Genomic DNA, 22,333 nt, shown 5'->3' with positions numbered 1-22,333 from the left:
CTTCTCTTCCTGGGTGACTGTCGAAATCCTAGGGATCATTTAAGGTCACCATCAAATGCCACTTCCTCCAGAAAGCTATCAGACCCTATTAGCGGTGAATTCTACCCTGGATGTAGCTCCTTGTGTGCCTCTGTCTCACACCCTGACAAACCAAAAGTTCCAGGAGGCCAGGACCCAAATCTTGTTTGTCTTTGTATTTTCAGTAGCACCTGATAAAGTGCTATTTCACAGAAAAGGAAGTAGGCAACCTGGATGGAGCAAGCCACTGACACGAAAAGCAGATTCATCTCACTGCTCTTGGGATAAGAACAAAATCCTTCACATGGGCCTGTGCAGCCTGGGTCTCCTGACATCTCCGGCCACATTGCTGGCTTATTCCCAGTGCTCTCCACGCCGGTCTTCTTTTGGGTGCCCAGAAAGTCTCACGAGGTCTTCCAGCCAACAGGGGCTTTGCACATACTAACCCTGCTGCCTGGCATGCTTGGCCCACCTGTTCCTGCCCTCCACTCCTCTCTCACTAAAAACTCCTGCATGTGTTTCAGGTACAGCAGCAGCTCAAACATTAACTCCTCAAAGAAGCCGCCCCTGACTCTCCAGACCAGATCAGGTCCTGTATTAAATAGTCTCGCAGCCCTCTGATTTTTCCCTCATAGTCTTTATTGCAATGTGGAATTGTATATCATAGTTTGACAAATGTTATTTTCCCCCACAGAGCAGGAGCTTCAAAAATACTAATGAGGGGATTCCCTGGTGGTGCAGTGGTTGAGAGTCTGCCTGCCGATGCAGGGGACACAGGTTTGTGCCCCGGTCCGGGAAGATCCCACATGCCGCGGAGCGGCTGGGCCCGTGAGCCATGGCTGCTGAGCCTGCGTGTCCGGAGCCTATGCTCCGCAACAGGAGAGGCCACAACAGTGAGAGGCCCGCATACCGCAAAAAAAAAAAAAACTAATGAGGACTTCCCTGGTGGCGCAGTGGTTAAGAATCTGCCTGCCAGTGCAGGGGACACGGGTTTGATCCCTGGACCAGGAAGATCCCACATGTGGTGGAGCAACTAAGCCCGTGCACCGTAACTGCTGAGCCTGTGCTCTAGAGCTCGCGTGCCACAACTACTGAAGCCCACGCGCTCTAGGGCCCATGCTCCACAACAAGAGAAGCCACCGCAATGAGAAGCCCGTGCACTGCAACGAAGAGTAGCCCCTGCTCGCCACAACTAGAGAAAGCCCGCGCGCAGCAATGAAGACCCAACACAGCCAAAAAAATAAGTACTAATGAACGAATGAATGAACACAGTCATATATTCATCAAGGCACAATGTCGTACACCAGGCGCAGTGGTTTCAGTGGTGGAGGACAACAAGATGCAGCTGAAATCATCCTGGCACTCAGAAAGGTTACTATTCAGTAGAGTCTATAATGTGCGAAGAAGGCATCACGTGATACATATCACAAGGGGCTTTTAGAGAAAATCCAGAGGGAATCCAAAGCTTTATCGTGAACAACAGGGCCTGGACCAGAGGACTGCTAAGCCCCCATTAACAGGTCCATGCTTCTTTGATCCTCTAACCAGAGGAAGTTTTTAAAAAATTTTTGGTTGCATTGGGTCTTCATTGCTGCGCATGGGCTTTTCTCTAGTTGCGGTGTGCGGGCTTCTCATTGCAGTGGCTTCTCTTGTTGCGGAGCACGGGCTCTAGGCGAGTGGGCTTCAGTAGTTGCAGCACGCAGGCTCAGTAGCTGTGGCACATGGGCCTAGCTGCTCCGTGGCATGTGGGATCTTCCCTGACCAGGCTCGAACCCGTGTCCCCTGCATTGGAAGGCAGATTCCTAACCACTGAGCCACCAGGGAAGTCCCCAGAGGAGCTTTAATGAAGCCAAAGATGGCCTGAGGTTTGGTGCTGGCTGGTTAGGGAGCAGGGGAGCTCATTAGCTACAAGGAGGAAGCAGGGGACTATCACATGCTCAGTGATGGCTCCAGGAAGTGACTGCCGTTGTGTGGTTCCAGGCTCCTGCATGTAATTCTCGCTGCCTGACTTGTTTCAGAGGAGCCCTCCAGAGCCCAGGTCTGACTCAGCCGATGCCACTGAGTCTCCGCCACTCACTAGCCTCTGCCACTCACGGACAAACCATCCCAGCTTCAAGTCACTGAGCTGCAGTGACAAACAAGGGGACATGAATCCAGAATGGGAAAAAAAAAAAACAAGTATAAACTTGAGGTTCAGGTAACATGAGAAGACCTACTGTGTCAGGCACTGTGTGAGACATAAACCCAGGCTCCTGGGTCTGGAATATTCACCCTGTAGTTTGACAGCTCAGGCCCTGCTTGGCTGCCTGGGACCCCAAGGTACTGCTCAAGCCAGGCTGGAACTTCCTGAACTTGGTCATACCCTCTACCTTAAAAGGAGAGTTGGAGATCAAAGAGGGTTTTAAGATAACTCTGAACCCAGTGGAGAGTTTAATTCTCATGTAAAGTTAGATTTAGAGGGAAAAAAAATGTGTGTTGAAAAACAATGACTCCTAAATGTATGTATTCCCTACTACCTTGAGAACCTGCTTGCATAAACTTAGTAGAGAAGAGAAACTACAGTCCAAAGAGGAGAGCTCACCACGGCCATAGAGTGGGCTGCTGCTGAGCGGGGGCGGGCCAGCGGGGCTGGGCTGCTGCGCCCTGGGCTGCACGATGATCTGGTAGCCCTGCATGAGCCGCTGGCAGATGAACTCCTCGAACACCTGCTGAGCCGTCATCTGCACACCCTCCTCGTCCCTCCTGAAAAGACAGACGGCTGTTCACAGGACATGCCTGGCCCGGGCATGTCACACTCCGTGTGACAGAGTCCCCCAGTCCTTGGCTTCATCCCCATGAGCCAGCCCTGATGACCACGTGGTGGTACGTGAAACTAACGATTTGTAAACCAGTCTTGGGAGAAACAAAAGCTGTGCATCTTTCCTCTGCCACTGACCTGTCGATGTCGGCCTCCGGGAGGAGATCATAGCAGCCCTCTGTGTAGTCGTTCTGCAGGCCCTGGCGGTCGGGGAAGTAGTCCGTGGTGAGGGGGAGGCACGCCGGAGTAGTGAGAGACTTCCAGTCCACGCCAACTGTGCAACAGAAGCCTGGCACTACAGGGGGAGCAGACAGTGTCAGAACTGCCTCGTGTGAACAGGGAGGAAGGTACGTGTAGTCACCAGGCAGGTGTAGGATGGCGGGGGGGGGGGGGGGACAGGGGGAGGGACGAAGGGAGGGGGAAGGAGAAAGTAGGTGGTGACAGGTGATAAAATTGCCAGGAAAGGGGTGGTGGGGGGGAGAAAGAGAGAGAAACAGAGGCTGTTAGACAATGCAGTGCTTATCCAATCCCATCATGCAAATGGGATGCACAGCCGATACTTTTCATTTTCTGCTGATTATGAGCTACAGCCGCGATGCCAGTGAGGTTACCGCAGGGCAGGCCAGGCCAGGCAGTTACACATCGAAGCAAATCAACATTCCGAGCCCGGAAGAGAGGCTCGAGCTGGAAGCCTCCCCTGGGCTGATGGAGGGGCTGGGTGGGGAGAGGAGGAGAGCGCAGCCGGATTCTGGAGCCAGATTTTGGAGCGAATAGCACACGGGAGCAGAACTCAGGAACACTTTCAGGATTGCAAAAATAAGTCACAGATCCAAAAGGGGAGGAAGAGGAATTAAGGAAGGATGTCTGGGAGTTACAAGGCCGGAACTTTAGGAGACAGAGTTTAACAGTCTAGAAATGAAAGCTGCCATCAGCAGAGTGGGCCCAACCACACGGGTATGTCCAAAACCGCCTGCTCTTTGGGTAAAGCAGGGTTTCTCCACCTCGGGGCATGAAGGCTATTCTAGACCAGATAACTCTTTGTTGTGGGGGCTGTCCTGGGCATTGTAGCATGTGAGCAGCTTCCCTGGTCCCTACTCACTAGATGCCAGTGACATCTTCTGGTTGTGAAAACCAAAAATACCTGTAGACATGACCAAATGTGCCCTGAAGTGCAAAATATTCCCCGGTTGAGAATCAGAGTTAAAGTAATGGGGCAGTTATCTCTCTAAGTCATTTAAGTGAAAATTATTTGTCAAATCTCCATGCGAGGGAGCAACGAGCAACAGAAACACTCCACGCCTCTGCCTCTGCATTCCCAGTGAGACCCTCATGCACCTCACTTCTCGTGGTGCCCTGTGGCTTACCGTATGCTGTACCCCCTCACATCACCTCCTTCGAGCAGGTGTGGAGGCATCATCGGCCCCTTTAAACACCTGGTCAAGCCAAACCCACCAGAGGTCACAGGGCCAGAAGCCACTCTGCTCAGGGATCTTTCCTCCATACAGTGACCGACACACACCACCCAGGGCAACAGAGCCTCCCTGAGCCCGGAGTTAGGGGACAAGAAGGGAATTGCACCCTGAGTCCCAGCAGGAAACATGCCCTGTGTGGCAGCCCTGCTTTGGGGAAGATGACTTGACCTGCAACAGGCCTAGCTCCATGGTCTCCACTCCAGGTCCTGGGCTGACTTTTGGTTGGTTGGTTTGAATTTTATTTTATTGTGGTAAGAACACTTAGTGTGAGATCTACCATCTTAGCAAATTTTTAAGTGTAGTGGAGGGTAGGGTGAGGCGGGGTGGGATGAATTGGGAGAATGGGATTGACATATATACACTAATATGTATAAAATAGATAACTAATAAGAACCTGCTGTATAATAAATAAATAAAATTTAAAAAACAAACAAAAAACAACAACAACAAAATTTGTAAGTGTCCAATTCAGTATTGTTAACTGAGGACAGTGCCGAGCAGCAGGTCTCCAGAACTTACTCATCTCCCAGGACTGAAGCTTTACGCCCACCAATCAGCAACACCCCTCCCCCCACTGCCCACCTCCCCACAGGTCCCAGGCAATCACCACTCCACTATCTGAGTCTATGAGTTTGACTCTATACAGGTCTTGTTAACTCCTTAATACTTCAAGAACTCAAAACACAGCCAAGGGGGAAGGGGGAGACGGAGAGGGATGGACTGGGAGTTTGGGGTTGGTAGATGCAAACTGTTACATTTAGGATGGATAAATGACAAGGTCCTAATGTATAGCACAGGGAACTACACTCAGTCTCCTGTGATAAACCATAATGCAAGAGAATATGGAAAAAAAAAAGTCTATATGGGTATAACCAAGTCACTTTGCTGTACAGCAGAGATTGGCACAATGTTGTAAGTCAACTAGACTTCAATTAAAAAATAAATAAATAAATTTTTTAAAAAAACAACACAGCCCACGATAACCTAGTTAACACCCCAATTCCCCATAGGGCAGACGAGGGATGAATTTGTTCACACTTCTTGGTTAGAACCAGCAGCAGAAGGTGGGCACACAATGCAGCCCCCGTGGGGAGGCCAGAAACAGAAGATACTCTATCACTGTGCCTTCTTACATCGTTCTGGCCATCACCAGCTTCCTGACCCTCAAGATTATAAAACCCTTTTAGAAATGGTGTCTGCGGGCACACACTGAGATATGGAGAATTCCAACCCCGTCGTGAGAAAAGCGCCCAATTCTTAGCTTGATGATGTTCTTTTCATGGGTAAAAGGTCTGTGTGGCCTCTTTTCTACCTCCAGTATCTTCAGGCCCTGCAGAGGCCTCTGAGGAGGTCCCACCTCAGAATCATTCAGTTAACCATAATAAACACAGATGACAAAATCCAGTGCTGGGGTTGTAGAGGAGAAACAGACTCATCTATTCAGGGCTGGCAGCTTTCTAGAAAACAATCAATCTTCCAACTATTCTGTGGAATATATTCCGAGGATCTGAACCAAGAGAAAAAAACACACCCACTACACCATGCATTATATGCTAAAAAACTAGAAATCACCCAAATGGCCACCATTAAGACATGATTATCCAAAGCATGATTTAATAATGTGTTTGATATTGCCATGAAAAATGACCAGTATGCCATACCTGGAGAAGTAGTGAAATGATTGTTAAGTTACTTAAAAGTGAGGATAAAAAGACTTGGTGATGTACATATATCCACTGGTCACAGTGAAGTAAAGCAAAGTCGATCAAGCAGTAGAATTTTTTTTTTCTGGTCTTTTGCTATTGTTGATATTTAGATGTTCAGCTATTTCAATAGACAAGGATGATCAAAGCAAATGCAACCCAGACAAACACTTCCAACTACAGGGATGTAAACAGTTTCAGGTCTTATTCCTTCCGACTTCTCCCCAGAGCCATCGTTAAGCATTTGAGAGCCAAGGCCAGCTCTGGGAATTCCGCTACCCTTCCTGTGTGGCCCCAAATCATATTCCAGAACAGGTCATTTGGCATCCCTGCCGCAGCTCATGTTCCATTGGAGAGGCTGCAGAGTCTCCCCTCTTCCCTCACCACCTGGAGACGTGTGAACTTCCAGACCATTCTCTTCCCACAGGGCTCCCTCTTGCTCCCCCAGTGCCTTGACCACCCACCCCACGCCCCCACCTCCCTGCCACCTTCCCCCGTCAGCAGGCCCCTCTTACTTGGGTCTGGAGACGTAGAAACACTGTCCTCTAAAGAATCCTTATTCTGGGTCCTAGGATTCATACCTGTGGAAAGATGAAAAGAATCTGTGTCAGTGAGACTCATTCTGCAAAAAAAAGTTCTGACCAGTTATGGTTTAAAAAAAAAGCCCCAAACTGTAGCTAAAAATAAAAAAACAAGTACAAATTCTGTGCTGAGTATCTCCAACAGCACAAAAGAATCCATCAAAGAAACAGAGCAATCTAAAGTTCGGGAGGGAGCCAGAACTTTACTCTGAAGTTATCAATACTGTTCGCCTAACTGGACTTTTAGGGCACATGCACAAAAGCAAACAGCAACCCACCACTTAGAATAAGAAATGGGACGAATTTCAAAGTAATTTCAACTAATTAGGGCAAACTTTAGCAAACACAAGATGACCTATTTAAATTTAGTCCACTTAACAGTCATCCTCTGAAATTTTCTTTCCTGAATCATGGCTTCCTGGAATATGACACAGGACATCAAAACACTACTGCAAGAGAAAAGCAATGATTTTGCCTGTAACTGGGCTGAAAGGAAAAACAGAGAGTCTTTGAAATGCAACTTATTGACTGAAAAGTAATAGAACTAATTTCAAAACACACATATCAATATTTAAATGTCCCTTTCAAAACACATTTACTAGGGAATTCCCTGGCAGTCCAGTGGTGAGGACACCGCGTTTTCACTGCCAAGGGCAGGGGTTCAATCTCTGGTTGAGGAACTAAGATCCCGAAAGCCGCGCATTTACATTTACTAGAAACTTAGGATAGGACTGGAAAGATCCTCACGAAACTGTCAACAGTGGCTATCTCCTAGAAGAAAGCTGGAGGAAGTGGTGGGAGGGAAAGGAGATCTTTGGCTTTTTACTGTAAATACTTTCGTGTCAGCTGAATCTTTTATAACAAGAACAAATACTTCCAAATCCCTTGTGAAATTTTTGAAAGGACAAGCCACGACCTGTGAGAAAGTATTTGCAAATCGCACCTCTGGCAGAGGACGTGTATCCAGAACACATAAAGAACTCTAAAAACTCCAGAGCAGGAGAACAACCTGATGAGGAAATGGGCAAAAGATATGGACACACATACAGAAGGCACGTGAAAAGATGCTCAATGTCATTAGTCATTAGACAAATGGCAAATCAGAAGTTCGGTGGGATACCTCTGCACCCGGGTCTCTTGGGATGGCTAGAAGGACTGCTCACGCCAAGTGCTGACCAGGATGTGCAGCAACAGAAACCCTTATCCACTGATTGTAGGAATACAAAATGGCGCACCACTTTGGAAAACAGTTTTGCAGTTTCTTTAAAGGTTAAACGTATATTGACCATTTGACAAAGCAATCCCACTCCTAGGAATTCACCTAAGAGAAATGAAAATTGATGCTTGCACAAAAACCTGTTATGTAAGTTATGTAAGTGTGGCTTTATTCACAACCCAAATGTCTTCCAACTGGTGAAGGGATAAACTAATACATCCATACAACGGAATACGATATGGCAATAAAAAGTACTGAACACGACTGTGGATGCCGGCAACAACTTGGATGAATCTCGAATTATGCTCAGTGAAAGAAGCCAGACTCAGAAGGCTCCAAGTTGTATGATTCCATGTGCAAGACTTGCTGGGAGAGACTAAAGGGACAGAGAACAGATTGGTGGTTGCCAGGGGAAGAGGGAGGGATTGAGTACAAAGAAGCAGCACAAAGAATCTGAGGGGTAATGGAAATGTTCTGTATCTTGATGTCTTTGTTGGTGCTTATGACTCTATGCATTTGTCAAAACTCATAGAACTGTACACGAAAAAGAGTGAATTTTACTGTATGTAAATTTAAAAGTAAATATATATTTTTTTAATTCAGAAAGATGATGTCACTTGGCCAAAACAATTTTAGAACTTCTTTTTTGGAGCTGCCTTCAGTAGATTTTTAAAAATTACTAGCCATCATAATAAGAAGATTCAATCTATTAAGTCAGAAAAATAACAGTGCTTCATTTTATTCAAACCCACACTAAGAGGCAAATGTGAGGTAGGTGTTATCCCTTTTCCACAGATAAAGAAACTGAGGCACAGAGAAGTTAAGTAAGTAACTGAAGATCACACAGTAACGAAGTGACACCTGCATTTAGACTCTTCCTGCGCAACTCTACAGATGCTTTTTATTTCCTGACTATCCAAAGGGGGCACCAGTTTTCATCTACTGAAAACGTTACCTGTTCTCTGTCAACAGCCAAAAGCCATTTATAGCTAAATTTTCTGAAAAAGCTAGCCTGACTGACAGCATCCATTTTCACACAAAGCATAACAAAGAAAAAGCAATGGGGTGGTTTTTCTTGTCTGGCCTGAGAACTGGTATGAAGGCAATTATAAAACCGGCATTCTCCGAGCGATGCGAGCAATAGAATTACTAATACATCGCCTCATGGGTTTGGATTCTAAATTTCATCGTCAGAGCACTTTTTTTTTTTTTTAAACCCAATCCAGACTTCGTCTACGAGAACTGAAATTCTTACCCTCATAAAGAAACAGTTCAACTTAGGAACTGTGTGAGCAATTGTTTGAGTTCAAAGAGGCAACCCATCAAAGGGTTCTCGGAGCACCTTTGGCTTCTAGGCCCAGAGCAGACCTGCCCATCTCTAAGGGATAAAGCATGTTCAGCCTTTTGTGCCTCCCCGGTCTTCCGTCCCCAAACACATTTTATTTGAAAGAAATGAAAAGAATTTAATGAAAAGAATTTGAAGAAATAAATATTTTAAAGGCTTCTTCGAAGCTACTTTCACAGTTTCCTTGCAGCTCAAGCCCAGTACACAGCCTTTCCCTGCAGCTCTGCCTCTGAGGCTCAGCTTTAGGCCTGCAGACTCACCACTGGCATGTGAAGAACCCAACGACCTGGGAGGGCGGGGGGGACACCTCCTGGGTGGGCGGCTCTGCTCCAACCCAACATTTGGGAATGAACCTCCCTCTTAAAGTTGAAAGCCAGACGCACCGCTCGGGGAGCCAATGCTCAGAAGAGCCAACTCAGCTCCGTCTCTTTTGACAGCTGTTCGGAGTCAAGCAGTGTGAATGTGTTCTCTGGTTGCTAACGTTCGGCCAAAAAAGGTAATCCGTATGGGGCCTTTGGGGCTGCTTCCAGGGGACACCTGTGCCTGGGGCGAGTCACTTCTTCTCTCTGGGCTACAGAGATGGTACTTCCCCACAAACACCCAGCCTGGCCTGGGTGAGTAACTCTGTGCGCTCTGATTTACTGGTAGTTCTCAGGCCAAATCTGCTGCACGTACCTAAAACTCAACACAAACACCAAGTTGCAGATTCTGAGTCCCGACAGTAAAGAGAAAGAAAACTTGGCATCCACTGATTTTCTTTATCAAAATTCTCTAGCACAGTTACCCCCATCAGGGGGATGACACTAACAAGTCTTATAAACGGGTGCCCAGTTAAAGAAACAGAGGGATAAACGCTGCCTGCCCAGACCAACCAACAACCTGGTTCCTGCTGGGCAGCACAGGGCCAGGAGGGAAACCCGCAGAGGTGCCAGCCCTGTGAATCACAACTCACCTATGAGTCAGGTCCAAATGCAGGCGAAATCGGAGTCACGCCTGCATGCCTGCACATGGTGCAAACCGCCAAGGCCAGGAGGCAGAGGTGGGTCACAGATGAGGTTTTCCTGTTTCTCTTCCATTTTTTAATGAGTGAAATGTTCACTAGTTTTGTTTCGGCCCCCACTTTGTCCCCAGACAAGGAACCGATGTGATAATTTTGCCCTTAAGGAACCCAATCTACTTCTGATCCTTCAACAACTCTGTGAGGCAGGCAGGCAGGTGAAGATCTTTATGTCCATTTCATGATCTAACTTCTATTTTCCAAGGGTCTCTCTGAACCACTGTGCTGAAAATAAACTCTATGGAAGGGCAAAGGGAGGAGGCTGAGAGACCAGTTAGCAGGCCACTGCAACAATCCAGGTGAAAGATGAAGGCCTCTTGGGTTGGGCTATGACTGGTGGAAATGATGAGATATGCTAAGATTCTGGATATACCTGAAGGTAGATCTGACAGTAACTGGTCATTGCACATGGCAATACAAATTAGAATGATTTTCCCTAATTTCTCTCTGTGGCTAGCTGACATAATTGATCAAGAAGTACAAGAGCGGGTTTCCTTGATGGCACAGTGGTTGAAAGTCCGCCTGCCGATGCAGAGGACACAGGTTCGTGCCCCGGTCCGGGAAGATCCCACATGCCGCAGAGCGGCTGGGCCCGTGAGCATGGTCACTGAGCCTGCACATCCGGAGCCTGTGCTCCGCAACGGGAGAGGCCACAACAGTGAGAGGCCCGCATACCGCAAAAGAAAAAAAAAAAAAAAGTACAAGAGCAAAGACTAGAGTCAGCTCCCACGCGAGGCCAGTGCTAGACCACCTCCCCATGGTCCCCAGCCCCTTAATTTTTTTTAATTAATTAATTTATTTATTTTTCTTGGCTGCGCTGGGTCTTCGTTGCTGCACGCGGGTTTTCTCCAGTTGTGGCAAGTGGGGGCTACTCTTCGTTGTGGTGTGCGGGCTTCTCATTGCGGTGGATTCTCTTGCTGAGGAGCATGGGCTCTAGAGCACAGGCTCAGTAGTTGTGGCGCACGGGCTTAGTTGCTCCGCGGCATGTGGGATCTTCCCAGACCAGGGCTCGAACCCATGTCCCCTGCATTGGCAGGTGGATTCTTAACCACTGTGCCACCAGGGAAGTCCCAGCCCTGGCCCCTTAGAAAACACATGCTCCTGGTCACAAAGGGACTGGGCAAGGGTAAGGATGACCCCATTTAACTATATCACCCTGACGGGAGAAAGAACCCAAGGAGCCGACACCTGCTCTAAGAAGCTAAACACTGTAGGACATATTTACGAATTGATAGCTCGTATACCAATTAAACAGAATAATTTTGTGGGTTGTTCAAATGCTGTCATTCTGGCAGCTTGGTTTTAGAAGTATAAATGTCTTTGTCAATAAACAAACTAAATACTGTGAGGAGAGGATAAATAAAGATAAGCTCTTTCAGTCTAGTGGAGAAGCAGACACAGAAACAAACAGTGGGCCCGGGATATGCCAAGTGTACAACTGCATCTGGAGTTACGTGGAAATGTGCCTCACACCTCCTGGGAGGGTGTGGGGGGAAGCAAAACCACCAGGGAGGGCTCCAAGGAGGAGGTGTTGTTGGAGCTGATCCATAAAGACCAAGTGGATGTTTACAAGGCAGAATCAGGGGTTGAAGATAAAGGAAAAAGCATATTCTGTAGTCGGACTAGTCTATGCACAGAAACATCAGGACAAAGATCTTCTGAGAAGGCACGACAACAGCTGGAATATAAACAGTGTTCATCTAATAAGAGTAAATGACAACAACAGCTCTCGTTTGCTGAGTGCTCACCGTGCGTGCCAGGCACTGTCCTTAGCGCTTTGCGTGGATTATTATCACACTTAATACTCAACCCTCCTCATAGATGAAGAAACTGAGGTACAGAGCAGTTAAGTACCTGGCCCAAGGGCCTCGCCGCTCTTTAGAGGTGGAGTCAGGACCCATGTCCTAAGATTCCAGAGCCTGTGTTCTTCCCATATGCAGGGCTACGTGGGAGTGGAGGCAGGTGAAGGTGTAAAGGCAGGTGGGGCCCAGGTGACGACAGGTGTTACAAGCTGTGAAGAACCACTAAACGGTTCATATGTGGGACAGAGAGGGTGATCAGACCAGACCTGCATTTGGAAATGGCTCATTGGTGACAGTACGGGAGATGGATCGGAGGGGACACAAACAGAGCAGGAGGATGATTTGAAGGCTACGGTGACAATCCTGGCCAGAAATGACACGGGTCTGAAACAAAGCAACGGCGGTGAGAATGGAGAATGTGGCCCAGAGTCAGAAAAGGAGGGGCAGGTGGGCAGGCGGGGGGACAGCAAGACGTGAGCTCAGCTGCTGGTAATTAAGGATGAGGTAGCCGGGGGTCATCCAGGTGGGGAGGCCCATCAGGTAGATGGATCTATGACTCAGGAGCCCAACAGGGAGAAGGTGAGCCCGAGGTGCAGGGGGCAGCAACCGCTTTCCCAATGCATATGCACCAGGGAACTCTTAGCTCAGAGGCCTCCAGGATGGTGTCATTTGAGGATCTTCCACCAATCGCTGAATAAGGATTCTTTGCAACTTCCCGCTTTTCCCCAGATCAGATTGTAAAACTCCAAGACTCGTCTTCTGAGGAATCATCTGGTCTACGTGAGCTACCCACCCCAGGCCCGGAAGCACTCCACGACCACTGTGGGCAAATCCTGGTGCTGTTACCACCAGAGCCCATGGTTCCCCAGCTTCAGGTCACCAGGAAACTCGATCAAAGTGTGGTCTCATGAGCCCCAGAGCAGCCCTCCTTGGTACAACTTGACCCCAAACAACCAGGAAGGTCAAACTCTGGGTTCCTATAAAATGGCTCCTTCTTTTAGCAAAACAATAGAAATGTTGCCTTTAGCATATTCTGAAGGTACTTTAAAAGAGTCTGGTAGACAAGTAACATTTTTAGCCCCCTGGGTACAGGGATAAAAAGTATCTTACTCATCCCCAAATTTTTATTCAATTTGTTTTCTCATTCAAAATGAATGACAGAAAAGATGCACTAGAAATAGGAAGGAAATAAGCATAATCCTTTAGTAATTCTCTCACTGCCAGTCCAGTTTCCGAGCCTTAGCTATAGGCCTCTAGAAACGTCGCTGGCTGAATCCACACATGAATGGAGGAAAACTTCATTCACCAACTTAATACAACTTCACTTTCATTACGCCTTCCTTAAGCCAAGTTCCACAAATGCAAGTTAACTGATAGAAAACTAAGACACAAAGTAGCAGCACCATTTTTTCTTTCAGTTTTAATGTTTTTCATATTCATTTTGTACAATTATCTGTCCTTTGAGGCTTTCCAAAATCTGGCCCCCACCCATCCAAATTCATGTTCCCCTACCCCTGTAAAGGCTCTCTGAATACTGCTGCTGAAATCAAAAACAGCAGGACACCTGGCTACTGGCTTGAGAGATAAGTGTAACATCTCCACATCTCTGGGTGTTATGTTGCCGCATATGTAAAATATACTTAACAACTTACTCCCTACTGGGATGATCGCATAAGATAACAGATATACAAGTGCTTCCAAAAAGCATAAACCCTGTATTAATACAAGTTCCTACTCTCCCTCCACTTAGAATCCCTCACCTTCTCACTCTCCTCCTGACCAAATTCTACCCCTTCGCGTCCGAGATGCGTGCCCACTTCTGTAAGCAACGTCACCCTTCTCTTCTCTGAACTCATAGCTGGAACCACACTGCTCCCTCTGGGTCTCTCCTGATTGTTTTTATGGGGGTGGGTTTGCCCACACACACACATAATTTAAAGCTCCCAGGCCTGGTGTTGCCCACTACAGTGATCTCATAAGCAGCCCTCAATCATGACTCACTGACAGTCCAATGATAAATGTGTTCTTGACCAACACGTTCTCGGCTAAAAACGTAAAGTGCAGCCCATTTATAATTCCATGCATTATACAGCACTGCTTCTAAATAGGTCATCCGAAATTGTGGCTGAAATGATCCGGAAATAGACATGGCCCTGCTTTTCTGGTTCCCACCTCGCTTCTAGGTGTGGGCCTGCTCTGAGCATCCCCACTGTGTTACCTCTTGGGTTGGTTACCTGCACCACTGCTGCTGAGCAGGCTGACAGAAAGCTCTTCTGTTCCAGTAAAGTTCAAGAAGGATGTGCCATCGCCAGGTTGGTGGGAAGTGCTGTGCCTGCAGAGAACAGAGCCCAGACACCTGGCTTAATGCAGATCATATCCTGCATTAAGATCATATCCTTTTATCCTGCTCACCCTGTCTCCAGGGGGGTTTCATCAATACCAGGCCTGAACATTTGGCCACACAGGCTGGCAAACACTGAGACCCATACCATGGCCGCCAGGCTGCGGGGCTTGAAGTGTGTGCCAGCTCTGGCCTCCTGCCCTGGCACCCCAGCTGCTTCCCCACTGCCACGTCAGACGCCTGCCCCCTCCGTCCTAAGCCTCCCCTTGCTGATACCCACAGGACAATGTGAGGTGTTTGAATAGAGGTACCAAGTTAAACTGGGAAAGAGGTTATGCCCTGCCTGTATCCCTCATCCATCCCATGGGATGTTGGGATGACTGAAAAGGGACCAAAGATTGCTCTTTGCAAAGGTAACAGATCACAGCAACAGCAGGTAGCGTAGCATGGACTCGAGCATGTCAAGGCTTAAATGACTTTCTTCCTAGGCTGACTCTCTTCGGATGCCTTGTAACACATTTAGGATCCTGGTTTGAAAAGACTTGTTTCTATAAACACAGGCCTTGGTTTCCATTGCTTTTAGCATCAACTTCTTCTAAACCCAACAGTGGAATTCCTCAATGACCAAAATGACAGAAGTCATAGACTGACTGCCCAAAACACACAGCGGGAACCACCTGCCTTGGAACTCGTTTTCTCCCATGACTGAGGATTAGGAGAAACTCATGTTTGAGGTTGACAAAGCGTGTCTTGAATTAAAGCAGAAGCTAAAGCAGGGCCTGGGGAATATCTCTGGCAAAAGCATCTCAGGCTATTTGCTGTGCACTGGCCCGGTGGCGGGGACGATGCTGACAAAGGAAAGGCCCTCACGCGTGCAGTGTCTCCGAGTCTCACGAACGTGACGTTTCGCGGGCAGTCTATTCTGCTGTTGCCCTGGGTGCCCGAGCGCGTTCTCGCAGTACCTCCCACCCAGTACCCAGTGCCCGGCCTCACCTTCCAGTGGCTTCATGGTATGCCAACTCCAGCAGCTCTGCAGAGGAGTGGGTCGGGTCCCTCTGCCCACTGCCCTGCAGCTCTGCCATGTTCTGTCGGGTCTGGTGATGGATCTGGATGGCCTCTCCAGATGGTCCTGCCCCGACAAAGATCCACTGAGCATCATTCCCCCGACAGCCAGTGCGGTGCACTTCACCTCAACCTTCCTTCCTTCCCACTGCTGGGATGCGGGTGATTGAAAGGCGACCACACCACAGAGGCATGTCCTGTCTGTGACCCTCTGGCTCCCAGATGGGACATCGCCTCTTCCAAGCAAGGCTCATCCTCCTGTGAGGCCTCAGTCTAAGAATATTTTGGGGTCCTCTGTCTCGCACATGTCAACTGAGACACAGTAAAGAAAGATAACAGTGTGGGAGACGAAGGTCCCTCCCAGGAGGGTCAACATGGGCGAAACGAGAAGGGACACACGAGAGAAACACCAATGACTCTGTTAGTACCTGAGACGATAACAGCTCCTACTTCAAGAGCAGAGGACGCACAAGGACAAAACGGACATCGAGTAAGAGATAAGTGAGAATTAGTCACATCTACGGAAACATGCTTCCTGGAGAATGATAGGTTTCAGAGCTGAGTGTCCAACCAGGTTAGCGGGGATTGAAGGAGAGGGTATTTGGGCAAACCCCAAACGTGGAAGAGGCAAAACACAAGCTGGAGGCCACAAACTCGCTTGGGAAAGAGAAAAACCTCTGAGGATGGGGTTGAGGAGGCAGGAGGTTGGGGAGCCTGGCAGAGGAGGGCCTCGGCTCTTAGAGGGCCAGGTGGGCAGAGTATTTAGTAAATACATTTAGCTTTAGAAAAGCATGTGTGATGGGGGTGGGGGGAAGCACAGAAGCAGGAAGAGCTGACGGTCATGGAAGAAACATCAATAGCTCTCATGAGAGAACTCGAAGGGAGCCAGTGGGGTCGATGATGGGGAGAAAGGGACACCAGAAAGAAACAGGTAAGGTGACAGATTAGGATAGAGATAAGAGGGGCAAAAAGGGGGTTGGGAATGACCCCCAATTACAGCCAAAAGAACCAGATTCATTGCTCACTTATTTAACTTGTAACTCTGAAAGCAAGTACCAAAGAAAATAACTGGACACTTGCAGGCATCCAGCAGGATGGCTTCATGAAAACACCCAGGAGGTGAATGTACCTGTTCCTTCCCAGCCCAGTAAGAGCCCATCAAGCTGAAGTTTAATTTTAGCCACAACTTTATAAAACCTTACTTTTATCTTCTTTAGGACAGAACACAGATCAAAAAGGATGAGCTAGGAAAAACAGTGAATTTGAAAAAAAAAATTTTTTTTTTTAGTTTTCATTGGTTTTGAACTTTATTTAAATGGTATCAAACAGAAAGTACACTTTTATGGCAGGCTTCTTTCATTATGTTTGTAAATTTAAACATGGTTTGGAATATGGCTGTAGTTTGTTTTTATTTCAGCTTCCCATTATAAAAAATAGAACTCGTTTATTTTAAGCTTTTTTTCCCCAATTTATTTAAACTAAAAAAAAGAAAAAGAAAAAAAAAGAAATTGTTTACTCATTTCTCAAAAAAAAAAAAAAATTTTTTTTTCTGCTGTCAGAGACCCTGAGAGGAAACAAAGTAACATAACTCCGTGTAACCAAGACTGTAACACTGACATCCAGAGAGTAAGGAAAGGAAGGAGTGAACAAGAAGAGGGACATTCGTCTCAGGAAAGAAAGCAGGTGGCAAAGCACAGTCCTTTTCAAACAGAAAAAGGAGCCCTTGGGTCTACACAGCTGGCTAGCTACAAAGTCCTCAAGGATCCTCACAAGAGCCCCGGGACAGACAAAGTGGGCGTGGCCACCCCATCTTCCAGGTGGGGCACCGCAGGTGCAGAGAAGACGACACCCTTGACCAAGGCCACTCAGGGGACGCCAGGACTAGGAGTGGCCACTCAGGGGACGCCAGGACTAGGAGTTCCCAGTCGGGGCTCTTTCTCGAGCGCCCAACTTACCCACAGGAAAAGTGTGCATCCAGCGCCTCCTGTTGGACGTAAGCTTCATGGGCATCCGCGAGGGTGCAAAGGGGTTGATCAGTGCCCGCTGGGGCATGTATCCCCCAGGTCGAAAGTGCAGCATGGACTCTGCGCTGCCCACGTGGAACCTCCCCGGCGCACTGGAGTCCCGCTGTGGTGGCTCCATCATGTTCTCCAGGACATCTGCCGGTTACCGTGGGGTGGGGGAGGCACAGAGAGAAAGCACAGGGTCACGGTGAAAGCAGAACTAGAAGGACGATCTGCGGAGGCTGACAAGGACCTTGGAGAGCGTACATGTTAGGGAACGAGGGAAATCAGTGAAATCGCCAAACTATAAAGGAATGAAATATTGGGTTTACTTTTTAAATACCTGGGAGAAGGGGGTTCTAGTTCCTAAATTACTGGCCCAGTGAAGCCACACCCAAACCTGATGGGGAGGACCACACATTGTCTGGAGACCTTAGATGTTGAGCTGGATGCAATGACTCAATAGTGGGTCTTGAGTTGTCTCCCTTTGGGGATGGGGCAGGTGCATTCTGCATGTGGGAGGAACAATACATGTAGATATTTGGTGACCAGAAGGGCAGACCCTAGCAGAGATAGCCAATGTGTTCACTAGACCTGTTTGATTTTCCTCTGAGACACACAAGGAGACTGTAGTTTCCAGTCCCTTTGCGCTGGGGCCAAATAACTGGGTTTCAGCCAAGAGAACACAGGCAGAAGTGACATGCTCCACCCGAAGGCCTGGACCACAAACCTCTCTATGCGTGATCTCCATTCTCCTCTGCCCTGCTGTGGAAACTTTGGAGACCAGGGTTGATGACCATGGCATCTGGGATGGAAGGACCATGGGGCCCTGAGTGACTGGGTGGATCAGACCCCCTCCCATTAATGCAGTGGCCTGGAACATGAGTAAGCAATCAAACGTTACTGTGTTAAAAAAATCTAAATTCTTGGGAGAAAAGAATGAAGAAATGGATGCATCCAGCCTTGACCAGGTAAGGAGATGGCATGATATTTAGACTCAACCTGTCCCATTCAATGGCAGACAGGTCCCTAACCTGAGTGGATCAAAGAGCTGAAACCTCCAACCAACTCCGTTGGTGAGCATCCTATGTTTACTAAGCAAACACCCAGGTTAGAAAGTGGGTCCAGCAGATACAAATTCCATGGCATCAAGGAATGTCTTGTCCACCATTATCTACCCAATTCCTACCAAAGAACATGGTACATAGTAATATTTAGTTCCTCAAGCCATTGTGCATGCAAGAAGAGAACATTCAGTTCTCCATGAAAACTGTATTTTTCACTGTAAATTAATGAATTGATGGTCCAATTTATCAAATAAGAAAGAATACAGTCTAGTTAGTTATCATGGAAATAAAAGGAGAGAACTCAACTTTAAAAAGTTGAGTACACTCTTTGAAAAAAATAAGAAATAGGACTAAGGGCTAAAATGGGTCAAAAATATGGGTAGAGGAAAGGGGAAATGTTTCCTATGCTACACTGGGTAGGTGGATGGGTGAGAATCCTTAAATATAACAGAGAAACTGGAAACAAAGGCCATTCACCGTTCCAGTGAATTGCTTTTTGGCTTTTCCAATAAACTCTCACATATCATTAAGGATGTTGAAATCAATTCTACCATTCAGATCATTTTTAAGAAAACTTGTTTTCAGGGGCTCCCTGGTGGCGCAGTGGTTGAGAGTCCACCTGCCGATGCAGGGGACACGGGTTCGTGCCCCGGTCCGGGAAGATCCCACATGCTGCGGAGTGGCTGGGCCCGTGAGCCATGGCCACTGAGCCTGCACATCCAGAGCCTGTGCTCCGCAGCAGGAGAGGCCACAGCAGTGAGAGGCCCGTGTACCGCAAAAAAAAAAAAAAAAAAAAAAAAAAAGAAAACTTGTTTTCAAAGCTACTTGGATTGGGACTTCCCTGGTGGCGCAGTGGTTAAGAATCCGCCTGCCAATTCAGGGGACACAGGTTCGAGCCCTGGTCTGGGAAGATTCCCACATGCCACTGAGCAGCTAAGCCTGTGCGCCACAACTACTGAGCCTGCGAGCCATAACTACTGAAGCCCACGTACCACAACTACTGAAGCCCGCGCACCTAGAGACCGTGCTCCACAACAAAAGAAGCCAACGCAATGAGAAGCCCGCGCACCACAACGAAGAGTAGCCCCCGCTCACTGCAACTAGAGAAAGCCCACGTGTAGCAACGAAGACCCAATGCAGCCACAAATTAAAAAAAAAAAAAAAAAAAAAAAGCTACTTGGATTAAGAGCAACTTTATCTCCTCAGAGGAGAACTGGCTTTTAGAATAACAAAGGTTTTTAAAGGATTAATGTGTAGCTTAACTTTTACTACAGATCCTTCTAAGAATACACTTAACAGAATGGGAATATAACTGTCATGCAAACTCAGAAATTTCCAGAAGGTGGGAAAAAGTTAACCCAGAAATTTTTTTTTTTTTGGCCGCAGAGCTTGTGGGATCTTAGTTCACCAACCAGGGTTTGAACCCGAGCCCTTAGCAGTGAAAGTGCAGAGTCCTAACCACCGGACCGTCGGGGAATTCCTAGAAATCTTCAAATGTATTAAAATTCTTTTGAATACTAACCCTAATTAATGTAGGTGACATAGATTATATTCTATAGTCGTGTAATTAAATATCTCCTCCTTTCTCTTTCAGAATTTCCTTTTTATACTTTGAACCAGTTTAAAAAAAAAAAAACTTTTTTCAGCAGTCAAAAGATTTCTGGCTGTTGGCTCAGTGTCTATGGTGCCTAATGAATGAAAGATGAAAGCGCCCTGCTCCTCGGTCCTCAGGCCCCAGGAGCCACCAGCTTCCCCTTCAAAGTGCTGGGAAACACCCCTCACCCTTTGGGAATCCTTCCAGGGTAACAGGAGGCAGCTGTGTGCACACAACAGTCCTAAGTCAGTGATTAAAAGTCAGGAGGGCTACTCCTCCATTTAGAAAACATTCTTGAAATATCAAAATTATGGAGGAGAATGATTAGAGGGAGGGTGTGGCTCTAGAGGAGTAGCAGAAGAGAGGCCGCGAGGATGGAATATCTTAATTGTGGTGTGGTTACATATGTCTACACATGTGCTAAAACTGCACAGACACACACACACATACACGCACACACACACAAATGCATGTACGACCAGTGAGCTCCGAATAAGCTCTGTGGATTGTACCAAGGTCATGTTCCTGGTTTTAATACTGTACTAGTTATGCGAGACGTTATCACTGGGGAAAATGAGTGAAAGCTACACAAGACCTCCCTGGATTTTTTTTTTGGGGCATTTCCTATAAATCCATAATTATTTCACAACAGAAAGTTTTCCAAACAGGCAGGAGGGGACTGTATACTTGAGTTGCAGATGCCACTGGATGGGTAAGATAAGATACAGGAAAAGCAGCACCTGTGCTCCCTGGGCCATGCCAAGTTAACAGGTCACTTGAAGTGGAATAGAGGAAAGAGGCTGTTTTAAGTGTGGCTCGAATGGAAATGCTAAGGAAATAAGTAAACACTTTAACCTTAGGTCTAAGAAAAGCTCTACCTTAATATATGGAAAGGTAGACAGTTACAGGGAAGAGAGAAGAAAGGGTAAAGACGAAAATAGTATAACACACACAAACAGTTAAGGCCATTCGTACTCACTGCACCTGCATGGAAATAATTAACATGTGGGATTACAGCCCACACCTATCCATAGCCCCGCCCATCCCCACTACAGGAAGGCAGCTGTCCCCACCCTGCCCAGCCCTGCCCAGCCCTGCCCTCTGACCTCGAGTGCTGGTGTAGCCCAAGGAGCTGCTGACTTCATACTGGTGCAGGTGGGGGTGAGGGATCATCAGGATGTTGGCGCTCCTGCCCAGGGAACTGTCATCAGAAGCCTGGCTCCTCACCTCCTCTGTGGGCAACGCCTGGCCAGGCAGGGAAGGGCTGGATGAGACATCGCAGGAACTGGCGCTCTTCCGACTGTGACTCTCCCGCTCTCGCACGGACCTGGTGGGTGAGAGACCAAGTCACACCAAGCGGGGGATGCTGTCCCACCTCCAGTTACAACTCCCAAACGGATCCCCAGCCTGGGCTACATGGGAGGCCAATAACGAAAACCCCCAGTGGGATCTCCGAGGAGGTACTGTAGGAGGGACTCTGCCCTGAGCAGCTGGAGACGTCGTGGAAGAAATGGGGGAGATGACTGACAGTCATCCAATGGCCGGAGTCCCAGGATCAGAGCTGTAAAGAAGCGATCGCTCAGCCTGACCCCACCTCATCCCACCATCAAGCTCATGTCACTGAGAATGGGGTTGTGAACCGATGTTACCCAAGAGGAAGCACACAGCACAGCCTGAGAAGTCTTCCAGCATCAAAAATTGAACCTAAATCTAACCAAGCCTCTAGAGAGAACTGCCAGTTTACAGCAGATTCAGAGACAACAGGAAAAGTTAAATGTCATATGGAAATAAACAGACAAAGGAAGAAAGCAAGACACTCTGCAGTCACAGAAAATGACATAAGAGAAAATGCAACATGTGCATCTTCTTCAGATCCCAACTCAAACTAAGTAACTGTAAAAATCACAGTTTTGAGACAATTGGGAAATCTACAGAGGGACTGGCTATCAGGGATATTAAGGAATTAGCGTGAGTTTTGTTACCAGCGACAAGGGTACTGTGATCACATTTTTTTTGTTTTATTTCTTATTTGTTAGAGAGACACATGCTGAAATACTTACAGGTTTAAAAAAAAAAAGAAAAGGGGTCTTCCCTGGTGGCGCAGTGGTTGAGAGTCCGCCTGCTGATGCAGGGGACACGGGTTCGTGCCCCGGTCCGGGAAGATCCCACATGGCCGTGGAGCGGCTAGGCCCGTGAGCCATGGCCGCTGAGCCTGCACGTCCGGAGCTTGTGCTCCGCAACAAGAGAGGCCACAGCGGTGAGAGGCCCACGTACC

The 22,333-nt window shown here is 47.7% G+C and overlaps 1 protein-coding gene across 2 annotated transcripts in view; it reads right to left on the bottom strand.

Moving 5' to 3' along the window:
• Positions 1 to 22,333, bottom strand: part of DEPDC5 (DEP domain containing 5, GATOR1 subcomplex subunit) — a 90,909-nt gene that overhangs the window by 36,298 nt on the left and 32,278 nt on the right. For both annotated transcript variants that reach the window (XM_082640394.1, XM_082640395.1), the window contains exons 21-27: positions 21,165 to 21,385; positions 17,350 to 17,553; positions 15,326 to 15,461; positions 14,226 to 14,323; positions 6,506 to 6,571; positions 2,954 to 3,110; positions 2,600 to 2,760 (exon numbers count right to left, since the gene is read on the bottom strand). In XM_082640394.1, coding sequence (XP_082496520.1) covers positions 2,600 to 2,760; positions 2,954 to 3,110; positions 6,506 to 6,571; positions 14,226 to 14,323; positions 15,326 to 15,461; positions 17,350 to 17,553; positions 21,165 to 21,385 — 1,043 coding nt within the window. The remainder of the gene's footprint in view (positions 1 to 2,599; positions 2,761 to 2,953; positions 3,111 to 6,505; positions 6,572 to 14,225; positions 14,324 to 15,325; positions 15,462 to 17,349; positions 17,554 to 21,164; positions 21,386 to 22,333) is intronic.

The sequence above is a fragment of the Mesoplodon mirus genome (assembly GCF_964341445.2).
Source record: "Mesoplodon mirus genome assembly, chromosome: 13".
NCBI classification, from domain to species: Eukaryota; Metazoa; Chordata; class Mammalia; order Artiodactyla; family Ziphiidae; genus Mesoplodon; species Mesoplodon mirus.
This window is presented reverse-complemented; position numbering and strand designations above follow the sequence as displayed.